The sequence below is a fragment of the Cebus imitator genome, unplaced genomic scaffold, assembly GCF_001604975.1.
Source record: "Cebus imitator isolate Cc_AM_T3 unplaced genomic scaffold, Cebus_imitator-1.0 Scaffold138, whole genome shotgun sequence".
Taxonomy (NCBI): Eukaryota; Metazoa; Chordata; class Mammalia; order Primates; family Cebidae; genus Cebus; species Cebus imitator.
The window spans coordinates 1,092,402-1,111,360 of NW_016107453.1; the positions used below are offsets into that span (position 1 = coordinate 1,092,402).

At 35.9% G+C, this 18,959-nt stretch overlaps 1 protein-coding gene across 3 annotated transcripts in view; it reads right to left on the reverse strand.

The window, feature by feature from the left end:
- Positions 1-18,959, reverse strand: part of CYYR1 (cysteine and tyrosine rich 1) — a 109,839-nt gene that overhangs the window by 10,455 nt on the left and 80,425 nt on the right. For 2 of the 3 annotated variants that reach the window (XM_037743247.1, XM_017541911.2), the window contains exon 3: positions 3,645-3,802. In XM_037743247.1, the coding sequence (XP_037599175.1) occupies positions 3,645-3,802 (158 nt within the window). Of the gene's footprint in view, positions 1-991; positions 1,545-3,644; positions 3,803-18,959 lie in introns of those variants that run through there. The other variant, XM_037743248.1, reaches the window with a different exon arrangement.

The following is an 18,959-nucleotide window of genomic DNA, read 5'->3' on the forward strand; positions in this document are numbered from 1 at the left end:
CTTTCTTTCTCTCTCTCTCTCTCTTTCTTTCTTTCTTTCTTTCTTTCTTTCTTTCTTTCTTTCTTTCTTTCTTTCTTTTCTTCAGAGGACTCAATAATTTACCTCAAATCTCAATTTTCTTGATGGCACTGAAATTTGTTGTTTTTCTTTTGTTAGCATTTGACTTTTATATCTTTACCTAGCCTTTTTTTATAGTTTTACTACATTATTTTCTTTCAGATGTGTATATCCCAAACCTACTTTTTAAAAAGGGTTAACAAGATCACTTTCCTTTGTCTACACTGAAGTTCTGAAAAGCAGCAGAATGTAACACTTGAAAATTCTTATCTTCATGTAGGCAATTTAACAAATAATTGTAATTAAAGAGGCCATCTGTTCATTCTACCCAATATGGCAAGAATGAAAACTTTTAAAAGATCACTGTCCAACATAGGGTCAGGAATGACAGATGAATGATGTTGTTTTCACCTAGTACAGAGTAATAATGTTCACTCTAGGCCTCCCCACTGTACACTCTCACCTTTGCTAAATTATATTCTCTGCATTTATCTGACTTCTGGGCCATAGGACTATACAATAAGTTGGGTTGTTATCTCAATTATCATAGGGTTAATTAATTAGTGTGGGTAAACACATTTTGTATTTCCATAAATGAAAGATTTTGAAAAGTATTCAATACTATTATGTGTTGCTTCCTAAAACTTTAAGTAAAAGCTTAATTAGCAACTTTGAGAAGGAAATGAGAAGTAATCATGCACATTACATTTTCGAAGACCTAGTCTTTTTGCAGTAAAAATGTTTTCAGCATATGGTTCATTATGTTTCTTGCATTTTTCACTTCTGAGAACAATGCATTTAATAAAAATGCAACACATCCCTGTGATCTGAAAGTATAAATGACGCTACTATAAAGTTTCAAAAACATGTTTCCATCCCCTAAATAAAATTTCAAATCCCAGAAAACATGTGACCTCATATTACTATAGTGACATTTAGTATCACCTAACTTTATTCAAAGTTTGAACTTACAGAAGGGTAAAATAAAATATTGAACATTTTATAAAAATATTTAAACATTACTTTCAATTAAACTTTTTTGATTAAGCTAATGAGTATCTAGAATGTTAACCACAAAACAATTCTTCGTCTTCTCTACCATTAATGGTTTTGCTTGACTTTCTTCTGTTCTTCTCTTGGGTTATGGTTGACCAAGGGAAAAAATTGAGAGGTGTAAATAATAATAAAAGTCATTCCATTTATCTTTTTCCCCTTAAATTTCAATGTCTTTATACTAACCCAATCACTATTCTTGCAAGTTGGGAATATTTAAAATTGCACGTTGCTTTTGTAGTGAGTAAATTCCAGGATGAAACTTAACGTCAATTGCCTAGGGTATTGATATATGATTAAATTAGGTCTTTTCATGAATTGTGTTTGTCATTCATTCTGCTGAGTGCCTGTTATATGCCAGGCCTGGTCTTACATGCTTGGAATAGAGTGTTGAACAAAGGAGACCAAGATTTCTGCCTCATAGAGTTCAGATTCTAGGAAGAAGAGGTGAACAATAAACAATGAATGTAATGATTAGCTAAACTATATGACATCTGAGAAGATATCACATATCAGAGTAGCACAAAGAGAATTGGGATGCTGTCAGAAGGGACACATTACAATCTTAAATAGGGTGATCAGGGTAGGCTTCATTCAGGAGGTGACCTTTGATCAAAGACTTGAATGAAGTGAGGGAGTCAGTATTCTAGGCAAAGCCCCAAGGTGGGAACGTGGCCTGTGCATTCATGGAACAGCAAGGAAAAATATCTAAGTGAAGGCAGAGTGGCCAGGGAGAGAATAGAAAGAAATGAGGCCTGGGAAATAAAAAGAGCAGCCAATTTTGCAGCATCTTGAAGGCCGCAGTAAAGAAGCTGCCTTTTCCTTGGAATAAAATGAAGAACCACACCCTTTAGTGCTTCATCTGTGGGAAATGGGGAACCACTGGAAGATTTTGAACACGGATAATATGATCTGACATCTACTTTAAAAGGTTCACTCTGGCTACTGGGTTGAGAATAGAACTCAGGGGGCCAAGGGTAGATGCTGGGAGACCAGCCAGGATGTTACTAGAGTAAAGGAAGTGAGAGCTGATGGCGTTCTCCCGCTGGGGGAATAATAGTATCTACTTCTCACTGTCAGAAGTAGTCAAAATACTGTACGTATTTTGAAGGTAGAACCAAGACGTTTTCCTGGTAGAGTGCATGGTTTCTGGCCTGAGCAACTAGAAGGCTAGAGATGCCATCAAGTCAAATGGTATAAAGGCTGTGAGTGGAGGAGGATATTGGGGGAAATCCAAAAATTGTATCAGAAATCCAAGTGTCAAATGTCAAATTTGGGATATTTATGAGACACTCAAGCGGAGATGTTCAATAGGCTCTGGGATAAAATGAACAGGTTTGGATGGGAGATACATAACTTTGGGAGGTATTATAGACATAAATGGTACTTACTACCCTGAGTTTTTAATACTGTTAATACAAGCAAAGAGGTAAGTGTAGATACAGTATGGAAGAAGATACAAGACTGAGCCTTCAGGTACTCCAGTATGAAAATATTATAGAAGAGGAAGAACTGACAAAAGAGGAAGAGGAGGAATTATACCCATATTGATCTGAAATTTGCTCCCTTAAGTTGAAGATGATAGAGGATTAAAAAAGGTTGAAAGAGGAAGGACAGAATAGGGAATTAACACAAAGCACAGCTGCATGTACAAGGTACCCTTGTCTTTTCCTATAGAGACAGAGAAAGAAAAGATATGAGTGTAGGTGGGAAATTAATATCCTAAGAGTGTGCTAAATCCAGAACTTGCCCACCTTTTATATGTCAAATTTTACATGCACAGATTGACTTAGAAAGCATTATTGAAATTATCTAATGCAAAATGCAGTATTTTATTTATGAAGTCACATGTACTCAATATATTTTTATATGTGGAACTTCTAGCATATTCTCAATAAATAGTTGTCAAATGATTAATATATCACCCTTGCTCTTTGCAGAACTTTTTATGTTCTTTTGTATTTTTAGTAGAAACTGGTTTTCTCCAGGTTGGCCAGGCTAGTCACAAACCCTTACCCTCAAGTGATCCACCCACCTTGGCCTACCAAAGTGCTGGGATTACAGGTGTGAGCCACTGTGCCTGGCCTGTTGAGGATTTTAATATCATGTTTAAAGCTGTTCTCTTGACATAATGAAGATATATGAAAACTTTCTTCAATACTTTTCCTCAAGACATAGATATCTATTGGATCAGATACCAGTGTATTGAGACACACATTATATTTTGTAATTACTTGTCAGTACTCACTGGCAGGTAGACACAGTGGGTGTGAATTTTCTATTTACCTTAATTCTGGCTGACTGGCAATTGTAGTCAATGAAACAGACATTGAAATTATTAATATCTTCAAAAATGAGATAGATTGTATTTACCGGATCTAAGTAATCTCAATTCACCTACAACTTCAATGTACATGTATTTATAAGTACTAGATGAAACTGGAGATAACGTCAGTGACCATATAGAATGTTTCCTTCTCTCCGTGAGGAGCAGAGAATAACTAACAAATCTGAGCCTTTGGAGTTTTGCTCACCAGGATAGGAGGAGACGGTGTTGATGCGAGTCGTCGTGAGGATGCCCACGCGGGTTGCCCTGTGGTTCTTCATGCACATGCAGATGCATATGGCAATCCCAGCAACGACTCCCATGATAAATACTATTCCAAAAACAATGCCTGCAATTGCAGTGCCCCTAAAAAGAGAAACAAGCACGTTTACTAAAAAGGCTTGTAAGCATTCTTTAGCTTTTCCAGTACAGCTCCATGATTAAAGGACAAGTGTTTCTTTACAAATATTCTTAAGGATAATGTTAAAACAAAACAAAACAAATTCCCTGAATTGGTAAAACAAATAGCCTGTATTTCAATAGATAAGAAAACATTATAAAAATCCTCTTCTAGCACAGGTGACCAACTCACCATTCAGATTCTGGGTTCTTAAAATTCATGTTTTGATACAAAGCACAATTATCTAGATATGCTCTCCAAAGTAATAATTTAAAAATCCATTCTGCTGCGTATCTAAACAGCAAAGAATTTATCTATTGGGTACAGTGTGTATGTGTTTAATGAAAACAACTTTGTAGGTGTAAGAATATTAAATAAAACTTAACACTCATTCCTGATTAAAACTCTTCATAGAACAAGAATGTGTTTTTTAATAAAAGAAAACCAAACCAAATGTCATATTTTAAACTACTCACAGAACAGTTGTGACAAACTGTTTAAGTATTCTCATTAAATTCAGGAAGAATGTAAATAAAACTTCTATTTCTATTAATGTTAATTTTTGTTCCCCAGAAAGTTTAACTCATGCAACCAAACCATAAATAGGAAAAAAAAGCTGAACAGCATAAAAGAATCAACATTATGATTGTTTGTGGGAAACATAATTTGTAGGTATCTACATTTTTCCTCTCTTTTGAAAAGCAATGGGGAAATCTTTATTACAATATACATTTTGACCAAGCAGCATCATCTGTAGCAATGCTCCCTAAGGAAATGTAGCACATGTGCACAAATATTATGACAGGGGTGTTTGTCACAGTGTTGCAGCTAATAGCAAAATAGGGGAAACATCCTGATGTCCATTAAAGGAGGACTGACAGAAAAAAATTCATCAGAAAATGAATCTTATATATTGATTAAAAAGGGTGATGAGATCTACATGAATTGAAGTGAAATGTTCATGATACATGGTTAACTTAATGGTAATACTATTACTGTTGACAGTAATTCACATTCATTCAATTAATTAGTATTAGCTCCAGCTCCATCCACGTGCCTGCAAAAGACAGGATCTTGCTCTTTGTCATGGCTGCATAGTATTCCATGGTGCATATGTGCTACATCTTCTTTATCCATTCTGTCATTGATGGGCATTTAGGTTGATTCCATGTCTTTGCTATTGTGAACAGTGCTGCAATGAACATTTTCATGCATGTGTGTCTTTATGGTAAAATGCTTTAGATTCCTCTGGGAATAAATTAGTATTGAATTGAATTAGTATTTTCAATACTTACTAGTACTGAAAACTAGTAGTATTGATAGTAATTCGTACTGAATGGAAAAGCAAGTATTAACAGTATACTATCAGTTATAACAGAATAATTGCCATGAGGTAAAACTGTATTTCTATGTATCAAATTTTTTACTATCTATAGTGATGATCTTGTAAATATGAAAAAATAAAAATATTCACTTTCTTATTTGCATATTCACCAAAAGCAACCACTTCAAAGCTTTCAGTTTTTTTTCTAATGCCCTTTCTCCTATTTCTCAATATTATTATTACATTCTTTTATATATTTTTTTGTTTTTATACATTATTTATGGGATCCTTTTTAGTATTTGGGAATGTAGATCTCTCAGACAGGCTTTATCCTGGGTTAAATCAGTCTTCAATATTTATATTACCATAACTTTGCTAGCTGCTGAGCCAAGGAATGTACCACAGTTACCTTGCGTTTCTTACACAACTTATTATTTTTAAACAATTTCCATAAGTTTTGACTTTTCCATATACATATTGATATCCCCTCCTTGCAAAAATTCCTAGGAATCTTTTCCACATTATCAGTAGCTTTTGCATCCTCAAACATGGTAAAAGAGCTTATCAGTTCTGTTCTGTTCCCACGGTTTCCTTCTTACAGCAACTAAGTCTACTGGTTGTTCTGAACCTGGAACTCTTTCCCTTGAGCCCTGTTTGTTGGTCCTCACATTTAGTTTCTGGACTCAATTCCTGCTAATTCTTGGTGGACTGCGTTGTTTGCTGAAGCACATTCCTGAATGGCTTCTTAAAAATAGACTAAAAAAAAGATTTTTCAAGTCTTTGACTGCCTGAAAATGACCTAATGCTTCACTCTCACGATTGATAATTCACCTGTGTATGAAATTCTAAACTCAAAGACATTATTTCTTAGAAATATGAGGGCATTGTTCATTGTCTTCTAGAATTTGGAGCTGCTGTAAGGAAATACCATGGCATTCTAATTATTTTCTTTGTGCGATACCATTTTTTCCTTTTCTTTGTTTCTGGAAGCTCTTAGCATTTTCTTTTTACTCTTGGTATTCTAAAAGTTCATAATGTGTCTGGACTTAAAAATATATATATATTTTGCCAGGCCCTTATGATTCTTTATGTCTGGAGGCTCATGTCCCTCAGTTGTTTTCCAAACAATATTAATTTGTTAACAAACTTTCCCATACAATGTTGATTGTTTCTTCACTATTTTCTGTGTTCTTCTTTCTAGAATCCCATTCTGAAACAAGCTTCTAACTTTCTGGACTGATTCTCTAATTCTCTTTTTAAATACTCTTTTTAAAATACTCTTTCTGGAGAATTTCATTGACTTTATCTTCCAAAGTTGTACTGAGCTTTTACATTTCCGCTATCTTAGTTTTAATTTTGGGGTGCTTTATCTCATCCTCTATTGCACTCCCCTCCCTGTTTTTAGTATCTGTGTTGCTTCCACTGATGCAGTCCCTTAATCTTTGAAAGTAGCAATGATATATTCTTTGATATCTTCTCTGCTGTTTGTATTTCCTCTGTCCTGTCTAGGTTCTTTTTTATTGATTGTTCATTTTGATCTCATTCATGTTTGATGTTTTCCTCAAATGTCTGGTGATCCTTGAATTCTCTCCTATTTTTAAAAAAAAAAAAAAAGGCTCGAAGTAGCTGCTTGGAAGTTCAGTGTGCAAGCCAGAATTTGACAGGTGAACTCCAAAGAACAGGACAAATAGTCCCCATAGACCTTTTCCTTGGGGCTATTCATTTTTCTCCATGAAAGGATTCTCCAGTTTCATACATGGTGAGCATCAGCCTGACTGGCAGTCAGTATCCCAGAGCTTGGAGTTTTACTCGTAAGGATATGAACTTTCATGAAATCCTTATGCTTTCATCTCAGAGACCCAGTCTCTGGCTCTGCTGTGACTGCTGTCTTTTTGGCTTCACTTAAAACTTACAGGCTTAAGTCTTCACAAACCATTCTTTGTGGTTTCAAAGCATGATCTCTGAAGGCAGATCACCTAGTACCAACTATAGCTGGGGAACCTGGGGCATGGTGCTCAACGTCTCTGTGCCTCAGTTTCCTCATTTATAAAATGAAGCTCTGTTTGGTGCTCGTTTGATTCTTCTCCCAAATTTGTCATGTCTTGTGCTCCTGGACTAACTGCTGGATAAATAGTCCTTATTCTCAGTGGCACCTGAACATCTATACTATACTTTTCTGGGATCGGCCATAATTTCTTACCCCAAACACTGGGGCCAGACCTGTCTCATAGTCAGAAATTTTCAGATTTTGTAAAGAAAATACATACACTATACGTTGTGAAATATTTCCAGAGGCAGCATCTTGAGAACATTTATCTTCCTATAGTGAAGGTGGGAATATTAATGCTATTAGATTATATGGAGACTAGACAAAAGTCCCCAGTTTGTTCAGGTCAAGTCTTGCCACCCACTGACCTTTATCTGCAATTCTGAAATCCTCAGAAAACTCTGAAAAGTGCAAGTGCAGATAAGGGATTATGAAGCTGTATTTATACTTTCCAGAGGATATTTTCTCTCTAACGTGTTTCCCCACTCACATACAAAAATAGAATGTCATTGAGAATATCAATGAACTCCTTTAAAATACTTATATAGCCATTTTTACTTTGTTATTAAGATGGCAGACTGAGCCATATTTGGATGTGTTCCTATTAGTAATTAAAGAATAGCAGACTGTAGTCATTTAATAAATAAATGTTTTCAAGAAAAAATATTTATGAAAGGAGATAATTTGAAGTAAGAAAATGAAAAGTAATCTGGAAACTTCCTTTATTGTAAGTTTCAGGTCCAAATAAGGTTAAACTGGAGGGCTTAATTCATGTTCCAGAAATAATCAATGGCCCAGTTATTCAGGCATACTTTCTGAACTTTGTGTTAATGGAAGCTGTTAAGATATCAAATTGGGACATATTTACATACATTAATTCTTTTTTTAATTAGAGGAAAGTAGAAAATTAGTCACATTTTGTTTCCTTGTTGGCAGTTCCAGCAAAAGTGCCTGCTCTTGAGGTCAATAATGAGGTTGCAACAAATGTATTAAATTAGTTTTTTTGATTAAATCATGATGTTGGAGCCCTTGATACTTTGATACCCATTAGCAATCATAAATTAGTTATTTAAGACATGACAAGGATAAAATTTACAGCATTATTTACTTTGTTATTAATAAAAAGAAACAATAAACAAATAGTAACCTTCCTGCATATAAATAATTGACTCAGTCAACTACTGGAAAACGAGAAGCTATTAATTTCAAAAATCTGGCATCAATAAAACCTTGAAAAAATTTCAGGGAATGCATTTTTTTTTAAACAGTGCTTTACAAGGTTTGCATATTTTCCTCTCTTCTTTTAAACTTGTATTTTAAAATAATTATAAATTCACAGAAAGTTGTAAAAAGAATAGAGAGAGAGCTCATGTACCCTTCACCCAGTCTCCCCTAATGGTTATATCTTAGGTAACAATGACACAACATGAAAACCAGCAAATTGACATTGCTATAACATGTACATATACTTCTCTGTCATTTTAGTACATGCATACAGTCATGTAGCCACTACAGCAAGCAAGGTACAAAACTATTCCATTATCACAAAATATTTCCCTTGTGTTACTACTTTGATTTATGGTCATATCCAACATGCCTTCTCTTTGCTATCAATAACCCCGGGCATCACTAATCTGTTTTCATTTCTGTAATTTAGTCATTTCAAGAAGATTATGCGAATAGAATCATACAGTATATGAGTTTTGGAGATAGTCTTTCTTCCCTCAGCGTAATGCTTTTGGAATCCATCCTAGTTTCTGCATGTATCAATAGTTCATTCCTGGATGAGTAGTAGTCCATGATATGGCTACAACACAGTTTGTTTAACCATTATTTACTGTAGGATGTTTTGGTTTGACAAATAAGGTTGCTATAAACAATCATGTACAGATTTTTGTGTGGACATAAGTATTAATTTCTCTGCAATAAATGCCCAGAAGTGCAATTACTAGGATGTACGATAAATGTATGTCTGATTTTTAAAGAAACTGCCAAGTTTTTTCCACAGTGGCTGTACTATTTTACATTCCCACCAGAAAGGTATGAGACATCTTCTCCGCATCCTTGCCAGTATCTAGTTTTGTCATTTTTAAAGCTGTTTTAATAGATAAAACATCATGTGCAGTGGTATTTCATTATAGTCTTAATTTGCATTCCCCTAATGGCTAGCAAGATTGAACGTCTTTTCAAAACCTTATTTGCTATTCATCTTCTTTAATGAAATGTCTATCCAAGTCTTTTGCCCCATTCTAATTGGATTGCTTGGTTATTTTACTGTTGAATTATTTGAGAATTATTTTAATCCATTATAAAATATGTAGCTAGCAAATATTTTTACTGGTCTATAGCATGTTTTTTCATCCTGTCAACAGGGTCATTCACAGAGCAAAAGTTTTTAATAAGGTCCAATTTATCATTTATTTTTTCTTTTATGGATTGTGCTTTGGGGTTATATTTAAGAACTTCACCAAGCCCTAGGTCATGCAGATTTTCTCCTAGTTTTCTTTCTAAAAGACTGATTGTTTTACATTTGATATTTAAACGTATGATCTATTTTTTTAAATTTCTGTATGAGGTATTAGATTTAGATTTTAATATCAATTCATTATTGATATTATTTTGCCTGTGGATAGCCCATTACTTCAGTACCATTTATTAAAAGCAGTCCTCATTCCTGCATTGCATTGCTTTTGCACCTTTGTCAAAAATCGGTTGGCCTGTGTGAGACTGTTTATATACATATACATATACATATATATATATATATATATAAAACATATATATTTTTAAATTTTTACACACACACACACACACACACACACACACACACACACACACACACACACACACACACACATTTTGAGATGGTATCTTGTCTGTTGCCCAGGCTGAAGTTCAGTGGTGAGATCTTTGCTCATTGCAACCTTCACCTTCTAGGTTCAAGCAATTCTCCTGCCTCAGCCTCCTGAGTAGCTGGGACCAAGGCACACACCACCACGTGCGGCCAATTTTGTGTATATATATACGGTTTTTTTTTTTTTTTTTTTTGAGACCGAGTTTTGCTCGTTACCCAGGCTGGGGTGCAATGGTGTGATCTTGGCTCACCGCAACCTCTGCATCCTGGGTTCAGGCAATTCTCCTGCCTCAGCCTCCTGAGTAGCTGGGATTACAGGCATGTGCTACCATGCCCAGCTAATTTTCTGTATTTTTAGTAGAGATGGGGTTACACCATGTTGACCAGGATGGTCTTGATCTCTTGACCTAGTGATCTACCCGCCTTGGCCTCCCAAAGTGCTGGGATTACAGGTGTGAGCCACCAGGCTGGCCCAATTTTTTGTATTTTTAATAGAGATAGGTTTTACCACGTTGGCAGGCTGGTCTCAAACTCTTGACCTCAAGTGATTTGCTCATCTCGGACTCCCAAAGTGAGGTTCTGTATATTTTGCTTTTGCTGCATAAGGTGTTTAAAAAATGTTCATTAGATCCTGTTGGGTGGTGAAGTTGTTCAATTTCCATATCCTTGCTCATTCTCTTTCTAGTTGTCGTAATTGTTGAGAGAGGGGTGTTGGCATTTCCAATTATAATTGAAAATTTGCCTATTTGCCCTTTCACTTCTATTAGTTTTTGCATCACGTATTTTGCACCTCCTTTGTTGACCTTAGCTGATGGACCTTGGGGTCTGGTTGTGTGTGTGTGCTTTTTTTCCCCTCTGTAGTGTCAAATGGTTATTGTCTAAAAGTTTTCAGACTTGAGGCTGCCTCTTTCTGGTTCCTTTGGTTAGAGAAAGCAGGGTTTTGGGGGAGTTCTTATTGTCTGAGCCCTTTGTTATTTCTGGGTTGGCAGCTTCTTTGACTCCAGCTCTGAGATAATGGAGGAAAAAAGAAAACCCACACAACTCATGGTTATGTTGTTCTTCAGACCACGAGGTTCCTAGCTCTTCTGCCTTCTTCTTTTTACTTTTCAGAATTTTCTTTGATATTTGTCTCATATACAATGTCTAGGAGTTTTAAGCCATACTTGGAAGGGGGAATAGAGAGAGGTACACCTACTCCAGTAATGTATTTCTGAACAATAAAATACTATAATAAAAGATATTGTTTAAAATTGTAAAGTTTTTTTTTTTTTTTAAGCGCAAGTAATATGAAAGTGAATATCCTTTAAGACACAGCTTTTTAAACCTATCGCTTAGTAGGTTTTTAGGGTAAAACAATGTGCCATTGGCCTACACACATCCGATGATTCTGGACCTTTCCTTATTCATATTGAAAATGCTCAAAATATCTTTAATATAATAATGTACAAATTAAGCAATTTGGACCACATTTGTCAAACTCTTATGGAACTATCTTCTACAAACTCTTTCATTGTAATAAAAGAAGTATATTTTCTTACAGGAATTCATCAATTCTTAACACAAATCAAAACTGAAATGGTATTATTTTCAGGGAAGGAGAAATATAACTTCTTTTTGATGCTGTTTATTTTTATTTTAACGGCTGATTATCACATAAGGTACATTGTGGGAAAATATCTAGGAAAGAACATTGTTTTTAGAATGCTACTATAACCCCTTTCATGAATACTATAACATTTAAGAAATTATTATCTTGTCATGATATTTAACAATTTTCTGTGAGCTTAGTATCAAAAAAAATTTACGCTTCAAGCTTACATCAACAATCAACAGACAGGAAAAACCAACCTTTTATAAGCAAATTATTCTTTGATATTGTTCACTACAATTATTCTAATAGTGAAAGTTTTTTTTAGTCAATTTAATACAGGAGGAGGCAAACTAAGGCCATAGGCCAACGGGGGCAATAGTTTGTTTCTGTAAATAAAGTTTTACTGGAATGAAGCTATGACCACCCTTTGTTTACATGTTGTCAACATCAGGCTTTGGTGCTGAATAGTGTGAAGTGACCACATGGCCTACAAAGCCCAAATATTTACTATCTAGCCCTCCATAGAAAAAGGGTAGTATTTCTCTTCTTCTTGGATATGACCGAATTTACAAATGCATTTTATAAAACTGTGAATCAAAGGGCTTATGAATATTCTACATAGTAATTTAGTAACAGTAGTCCCAATAAAATAGAAAAATTACAAAGGCCATACAGATATTTGATACTTATATAAAAAATGGGGAAAATTCTAGAATATATTTTTAGGAGAAACTTCCATATGGAAATCAGAATTTTTACAGAAGCATGTAAGTCAAATGTAAAAGTGTCAGAAGAGAGAGTTTTCTGGCAAGAGTAACCATAACTTCAAAAGAATAAATTTAAATTTATTTATGTTTTAAATAAAATTAAAATAAAAAATAAAATATAAGTGAAGCTAAAGCATTTTCATCTTTTGTTAAAGAAGGGAATATTTAGTAGCCTTATATATCTGTGATGATACACATGAGATGAATTGAAGCAATGATAAAAACCCCATTCCAACTGTAGGACTGAAAGTTGACAACACACATGAGAATAAATCTTGGCAAATTCTCTATGAGACTATTTTATTTTCTCAGTAATTCATTCTTTGGCCAATTCATTAAAATATTGTAATACCCTTGAATACAATATTTTATTACAAAATCATTGGCAATTTTAGTAAAACTTTGACTTGCTTAACTTAAAAATAATGCATTTTCTTCTCTGTTGCTTAAATAAATAAAACACTAGAAAAATAAACTCAATGGAGTATAATTTTCCATATTAACAGTATTTACTTGTATTAATAACTGTAGGACCTTAGAACTATCTCTATTTCTATTTTTATCCCTATGAGTCTAGTTACATGTACATCTATGTATACCTGTATCAAATAAGAAGACCATAATTTCGAATGGTGAAATCGTTATTAAATATTGTTACTATTCCATGTGTAAAAAGCTTAGGAAGTTAGGAATAGGAACAAAAATGCATATAATTTTTTCAGTAAGTCTACATTACTTGCCAAAAAAAAAATCTGTAATATCCAAATATGCCAAAAATGTTTATTTTCCTTTTTTTTTTCCCCCCATTCTGGTGCCTCCCCTTAATAACTTTACTCAACGTATCCTCTTTGTTGGGGCTTTATGAGTAACTTCTTTCTGTTACCCTCATGATAATAAAGCTAGAAACTAATACCTCTTTGAATGAATAAATTTACATAATTTATTGACTCAAGCCCTGTGACAGAGACAATTGTGTACCCCAATGTTCATTTTCTACATTTTCCTTGATAAAATAACTCTTGAGTGTTGACTAAAATAAAGACTACATCTTCCCCTCGCTCTCTTTCCCTCCCTTCCTCTTTCCCTCCCTCTCTCCCTTCCTCCCTTCCTCCCTTCCTCCCTCCCTTCCTTCCTTCCTTCCTTCCTCCCTTCCTTCCTTTTTTTTAGACAAGATGTAACTGAGTCATCCAGGCTGGAGTGCAGTGGTTCACTGAAGCCTCAACCTCTGGGCTCAAGTGATTCTCCCACCTCAGCCTCCCTAGTAGCTAGCACTATGGGCACACATCACCATGGCCAGCAAATTTTTGTATTTTTTGTAGAGATGGAATTTTGCCATGTTGCCAGGCTGGTCTCTAATTCCTGAGATCAAGCAATCTGCCTGCTTCAGCCTCCCAAAGTGCTGGGATTACAGACATGAGCCACCATGCCCAGCCAATACATCTTCCAGGTAGCCTTAAACCTAGTTTTTCTTTTTTTTTTCATGATAAGTTTTGGAAAATAAGTTGTAATAAAATATTTTGTGTCAATTCTCAGGAAACCTCCTTAAAAGATGGCTGGAATGGGATTTTTCTCCCATTTTCTAGCTTACCTTCCTTTCAGCTTTCTGAAATATGGGTGTAATGGCTGAGCTCTAATCTCCAAGGTAGACCATGCCATATCCTAGGGAGATTTTATACATATATATATTACTGTGTGGATACCAAACATCATTATTTGATTAGTTGTCAGTGTAGCTTTGAGATTGTACAACATAGCATACCATGTCAAAATCTAAATACTGTAAATCATAGTTACAGAAGTGTCTAGAAAATTTTAATGCTATGTACATGAAAGTGATTCATTTAACTGTTTATTTAACAGCAATATTTGGAAAAGCAATTCTGACTCTCACTGAAATAGGTATAATGGTATCCCTAATGACAACATGGAGATGCTATATCAACTCCACTTTCCTTTGCATATGGAGAAACAAACTAGTTTTTAAAAAATAAAACACCTTAGGTGTTTGATTTATCCATCAGTCATTTTGCCTACAATTCTAAATGACTGCCACTAGACAGCAACATTCATGACTTCACTCATTAATTTATATTGAGCAGCTGGGATTACACCTGTAATCCCAGCTCTTTGGGAGGCTGAGGAGCACTGATCCCTTGAGCCAGGAGTTTAACACAAGACTGGCCAACATGATGAAACCCTTCCTCTACAAAAAATACAAAAATTAGCTGGTGTGTGGCGCACACTTGTAGTCTCATCTACTTGGTAGGCTGAGGTATGAGAATCAATTGAACCCAGGAGGTGGAGGTTGCAGTGAGCCAAGATCGCCTCACTGCACTCCAGCCTAGGCAACAGAGTGAGACTCTGTCTTGAAATATAAAAAGAAAAAAAAGAAATACATATTAAGCATCACTATGTGCTAGCACTATTCTGGGTACTACTATACGAAGTTAAATGATACATAATACTTGACTCTAAGGAATTCAGAGCCATGTACCAGATAGCAAACAAAGGGATTTTGAAGGTCATCTATCTCCAGGCATAGAAGACTATGACAAGACAACAATGAAATAATTTGATCATATTCAGCAAAAAAGAATTGATTTTCTTTTTAAAGTATAAATATAATACACCAAAGAGAGTAATAATAATTTCTTAATGCTTCTCCTTGGTTACATGTAACAGGTTTTTGAACCAGAGGGTACTTTTGGGACATTGACCACAACTCATGTGTTTCGAAGGTGAGAAAACCAAATTATGTGAGAAGCTCAAATAAAATAGTTGCCAAAGTTCTCCTAGTTAGTCTGGTGGTAGAGTTAAGACTGGAGCTTGACAGCCCTAATTTCTACCACACAGCTGGGTAGATTGCCATGACCTGACTTGCCCTCATTTTCTCATCCACTCAACAAATGCTTGTGGAATATCTTCACTGTGCCAGACACTCTACTAAGCACTAGGTATGTAAAGATGAAAAACGGGGAAGTAGAGAAAGAGAGGAGTAAAGAATTCCTGGAATGTCTGTGAAATTTAAAGAATATATATATATATATATATATTTTATTGCACTTTAGGTTCTGGGGTACATGTGAAGAACATGCAGGATTGTTGCATAGGTACATACATGACAATGTGGTTTGCTGCCTCCGTCCCCATCACCTATATCTTGCATTTCTCCCCATGTTATCTCTCCCCAACTCCCTGCCCCTCTATCCCTCCCCTAGTCCCCCACAACAGACCCCAGTGTGTGATGTTCCCCTCCCTGTGTCCATGTGTTCTCATTGTTCAACACCCTCCTATGAGTAAGAACATGCGGTGTTTGATTTTTTGCTCTTGTGTCAGTTTGCTGAGAATGATGGTTTCCAGGTTCATCCATGTCCCTACAAAGGACACAAACTCATCATTTTTTATGGCTGCATAGTATTCCATGGTGTATATACGTCTATGAAATTTAAGCTCTAAGACCTATGATTGATCCAGTGGGGGAGTGAGTGAAAGGCAAGAGTGTAGAATGCCTTACCTCTGGGTGATTGCATTCTGCCACACAATACAGTGAATCAAAATGTGTTGAAATGAAAAATATGAAACATGCAAGTATAAACTAGATTTAAATAGATTTAGCCACTGCACACAGGCTTTCCTGCCTTTCTCATTCCAAACCTAAAAAAAGCCTCATTTGCTTCTAGATATAATACTCTCATTTATAATGCGTTGCCATGATTCACTCTTTTGAAGTAACCTTTGCTGAAACTTCCTACTGAGCTAATTACCTTAACTTGCTTATGGTGATTACTTTAGACAGGACTTTCTTCCTTTACTTTCTGTACCTTTCTATCATGCTTTGAGTGGAAAAAAGTCACAAACTAGTTTTTTAATAGTGCCTACAAGGATTTCTATTGAAAGTCCATTTGTTGAGAGTTAAGTCCTGAGAGCATCTAAGGCTTAAAAGATTGAATGTGATTATGAAAATTCACAGCTAATCTTCTTTCCCTTCCATTCACTCTAAAATGGAGAGTTTCAAATAAATATTGAGGTTCACACAGTCGATGACTTGGCAGAACAGCGTCTGCTTTTTGGGGGCAGTTGGATATTTAAATATTTAATAAGGTTCCAATAAAACTGAGGTTGATACTGGAGATTGTAAACCTTTCCAAAATAACTGCTGAAGGAGGTACAAACTTTGATGGTATAGTGGATCCCGGGTAATAAGCCCACATGCCTAACCCAGTGTCTTCTCATGTGGTGCTACTGATGTCTTGTCTATACATTACAAGCTGGCCTGCCCACCCAGACCACTGTGATCAGGCAAAGAATCACAGTAATCTGGGTGGGCAGGCCAGATTGTAATGTATAGACAAGTTCACAAGTTTCCATTCTTTGCTGAGTCAAGCCTGTGATTGATCGCTGTCTGCTGGGGAGATCTCCTATTCTGGAGCTGTCAGTGATTTGCCTGGTTCTGACATTTATTATCTGCACAGAACTCTCATGAGCCTGAGGCTGCCCAGACCCAACAGATGCTTCCCAGTCACACCTCCTTAAATGTCTTGCTCACAACTTCACCTGTGTCAGCCTGATGTGATTGATTGGAGCTGTCATACATACGTTAGCTTCCTCTTAGGATCTGGCTTCGTGATCATCAAAATTCACAAACAACCTATTTTCATCATAGCATCAATATCACTCTCTTTCTCTACAGATGCTGCTAATACACAGCTCCAAATAGTTTCTGAGTTTTATGTCTTACCATTATCCGTTAGATCTCAATCCCATCTTATTCTAGTAGATACAATCCCAGAGAAGGAATGTGATTGGCCTAGCTGGAGTTGGGGACCCGCCTTTATATCAATTCACATGGCCAAGGCAAGGGATACTGTAACTGGCCTAGCTTTAATTAGATACTTGTGCCTAGACCTGCCAATTGTAATCACTGAAGAAAGACATGAAGGAAGCAGAGGTGCTCAATTTAGGAGCCGAGGCAGGGGAATTGGCAAACAATGACACAGACATTCACACACACTGCAACTTCGTGTGGTTGGCATTATTAGAATTAGGTTCAAGTCTGAGTCTATAGATGTGAGCTAGAATTATAAAGAATGAATGACAGAGACAAATACCCTTGAATCTCAGTTCCATTTATCTTTCACCTAAACATGTAAGTGGTACCACAAAATCAGAAAGGTAACTTTGGGCAAGTTTGCAGGCATGAGACAATGAAGAGTTCTAGTGGCCATCTGTTCTGGCAGACCATAATTCAAAAAAATAAATTAATCTCAAGGTCGAAGAGAATCATAATTTATGAGGCACAAAACTTTTTTTTTTTTTTTTTTTTTGAGACGGAGTTTCACTCTTGTTGCCCAGGCTGGAGTGTGATGGCATGATCTCAGCTCACTGCAATCTCTGCCCCCCGGGTTCAAGTGATTCTCCTGCCTCAGCGCCCCAAGTAGCTGGGATTACAGGCACCTGCCACCACACCCAGCTAATTATTTTTTTGCATTTTTATTAGAGATGGGGTTTCTCCATTTTGGTCAGGCTGGTCTTGAACTCCTGACCTCAGGTAATCCACATGCCTTGGTCTCCCAAAGTTCTGGGATTACAGGGAAACATTTTAAATATCTCTAGCCTACATATGATGTTGGAAATTAAAGGAAGACAAAGACTGGGAAAGACACATGCATATGCATGTGATTATAATGCATGGGATTAAATGAAAATCGGGAAATGTAAACTAGGTTCTATGAGAGCAGAGAGGACAGCATCTATCAAATGTATTAGCTTGTGTGAGAGTGTGTGTGAATACAGATTGGTTGTGTGTGAGAGAGGTTGTGTGTGTATGCGTGTGTTTGGGGGTTAACTGAGGGATTTATCCCTTTCTGAATCCTAAAGGAAGAGCAGGAATTAATCAAAGAGAATTGACGGCATTAGAGCAGAAGCACATTTCTTCACCAATGTTTAACTATCACACCAAGTTAAATTTTGGTGTGATAATTGCAGTCCAACAAGAACAAAATTCTATGAATATTGACTAGTTTCAGATGAAATGCCATAGGAATGTAATGTACCACGACATGCTTGAGGGACCATGAAAAGTCAACAGTTGCTGGAATAGAAAAGAAGGTAAGGCTGGAGAATAAGCAGAGGTTTGGGTGAGGTCTTCTAGATAAGGAAAATCTTTAATGATACTGTTAAGAATTTGAACTTTTTATTGGAGTTAATGGGAAACAAGTGAAATGGTCTAAACATGGATAAGTTTAAGGGTAATATGGAGAGTGGATTTGATGAGCACCAGACTGTATCCAGGCATTCTATTAAGACTGTTGTAAATATCTGAACAAGAGATGGTAAAAGTCTAAACTTGGCAATGGCAGTGGGACAAGAAAGAGGGTGGGGAGGAAACAATTGAGGAACAACACTGAAGGTAAAGTTAGTTGTGTCTTAAAGTTATCAAGTTCAACTCCTAAAGGACTATTATAACTCTATGCTATCCCAACTCACCCAAAGCTATTGGACACTCCTGGTATTTAAAAGTCACTAAGTCTGGAGGAAGTT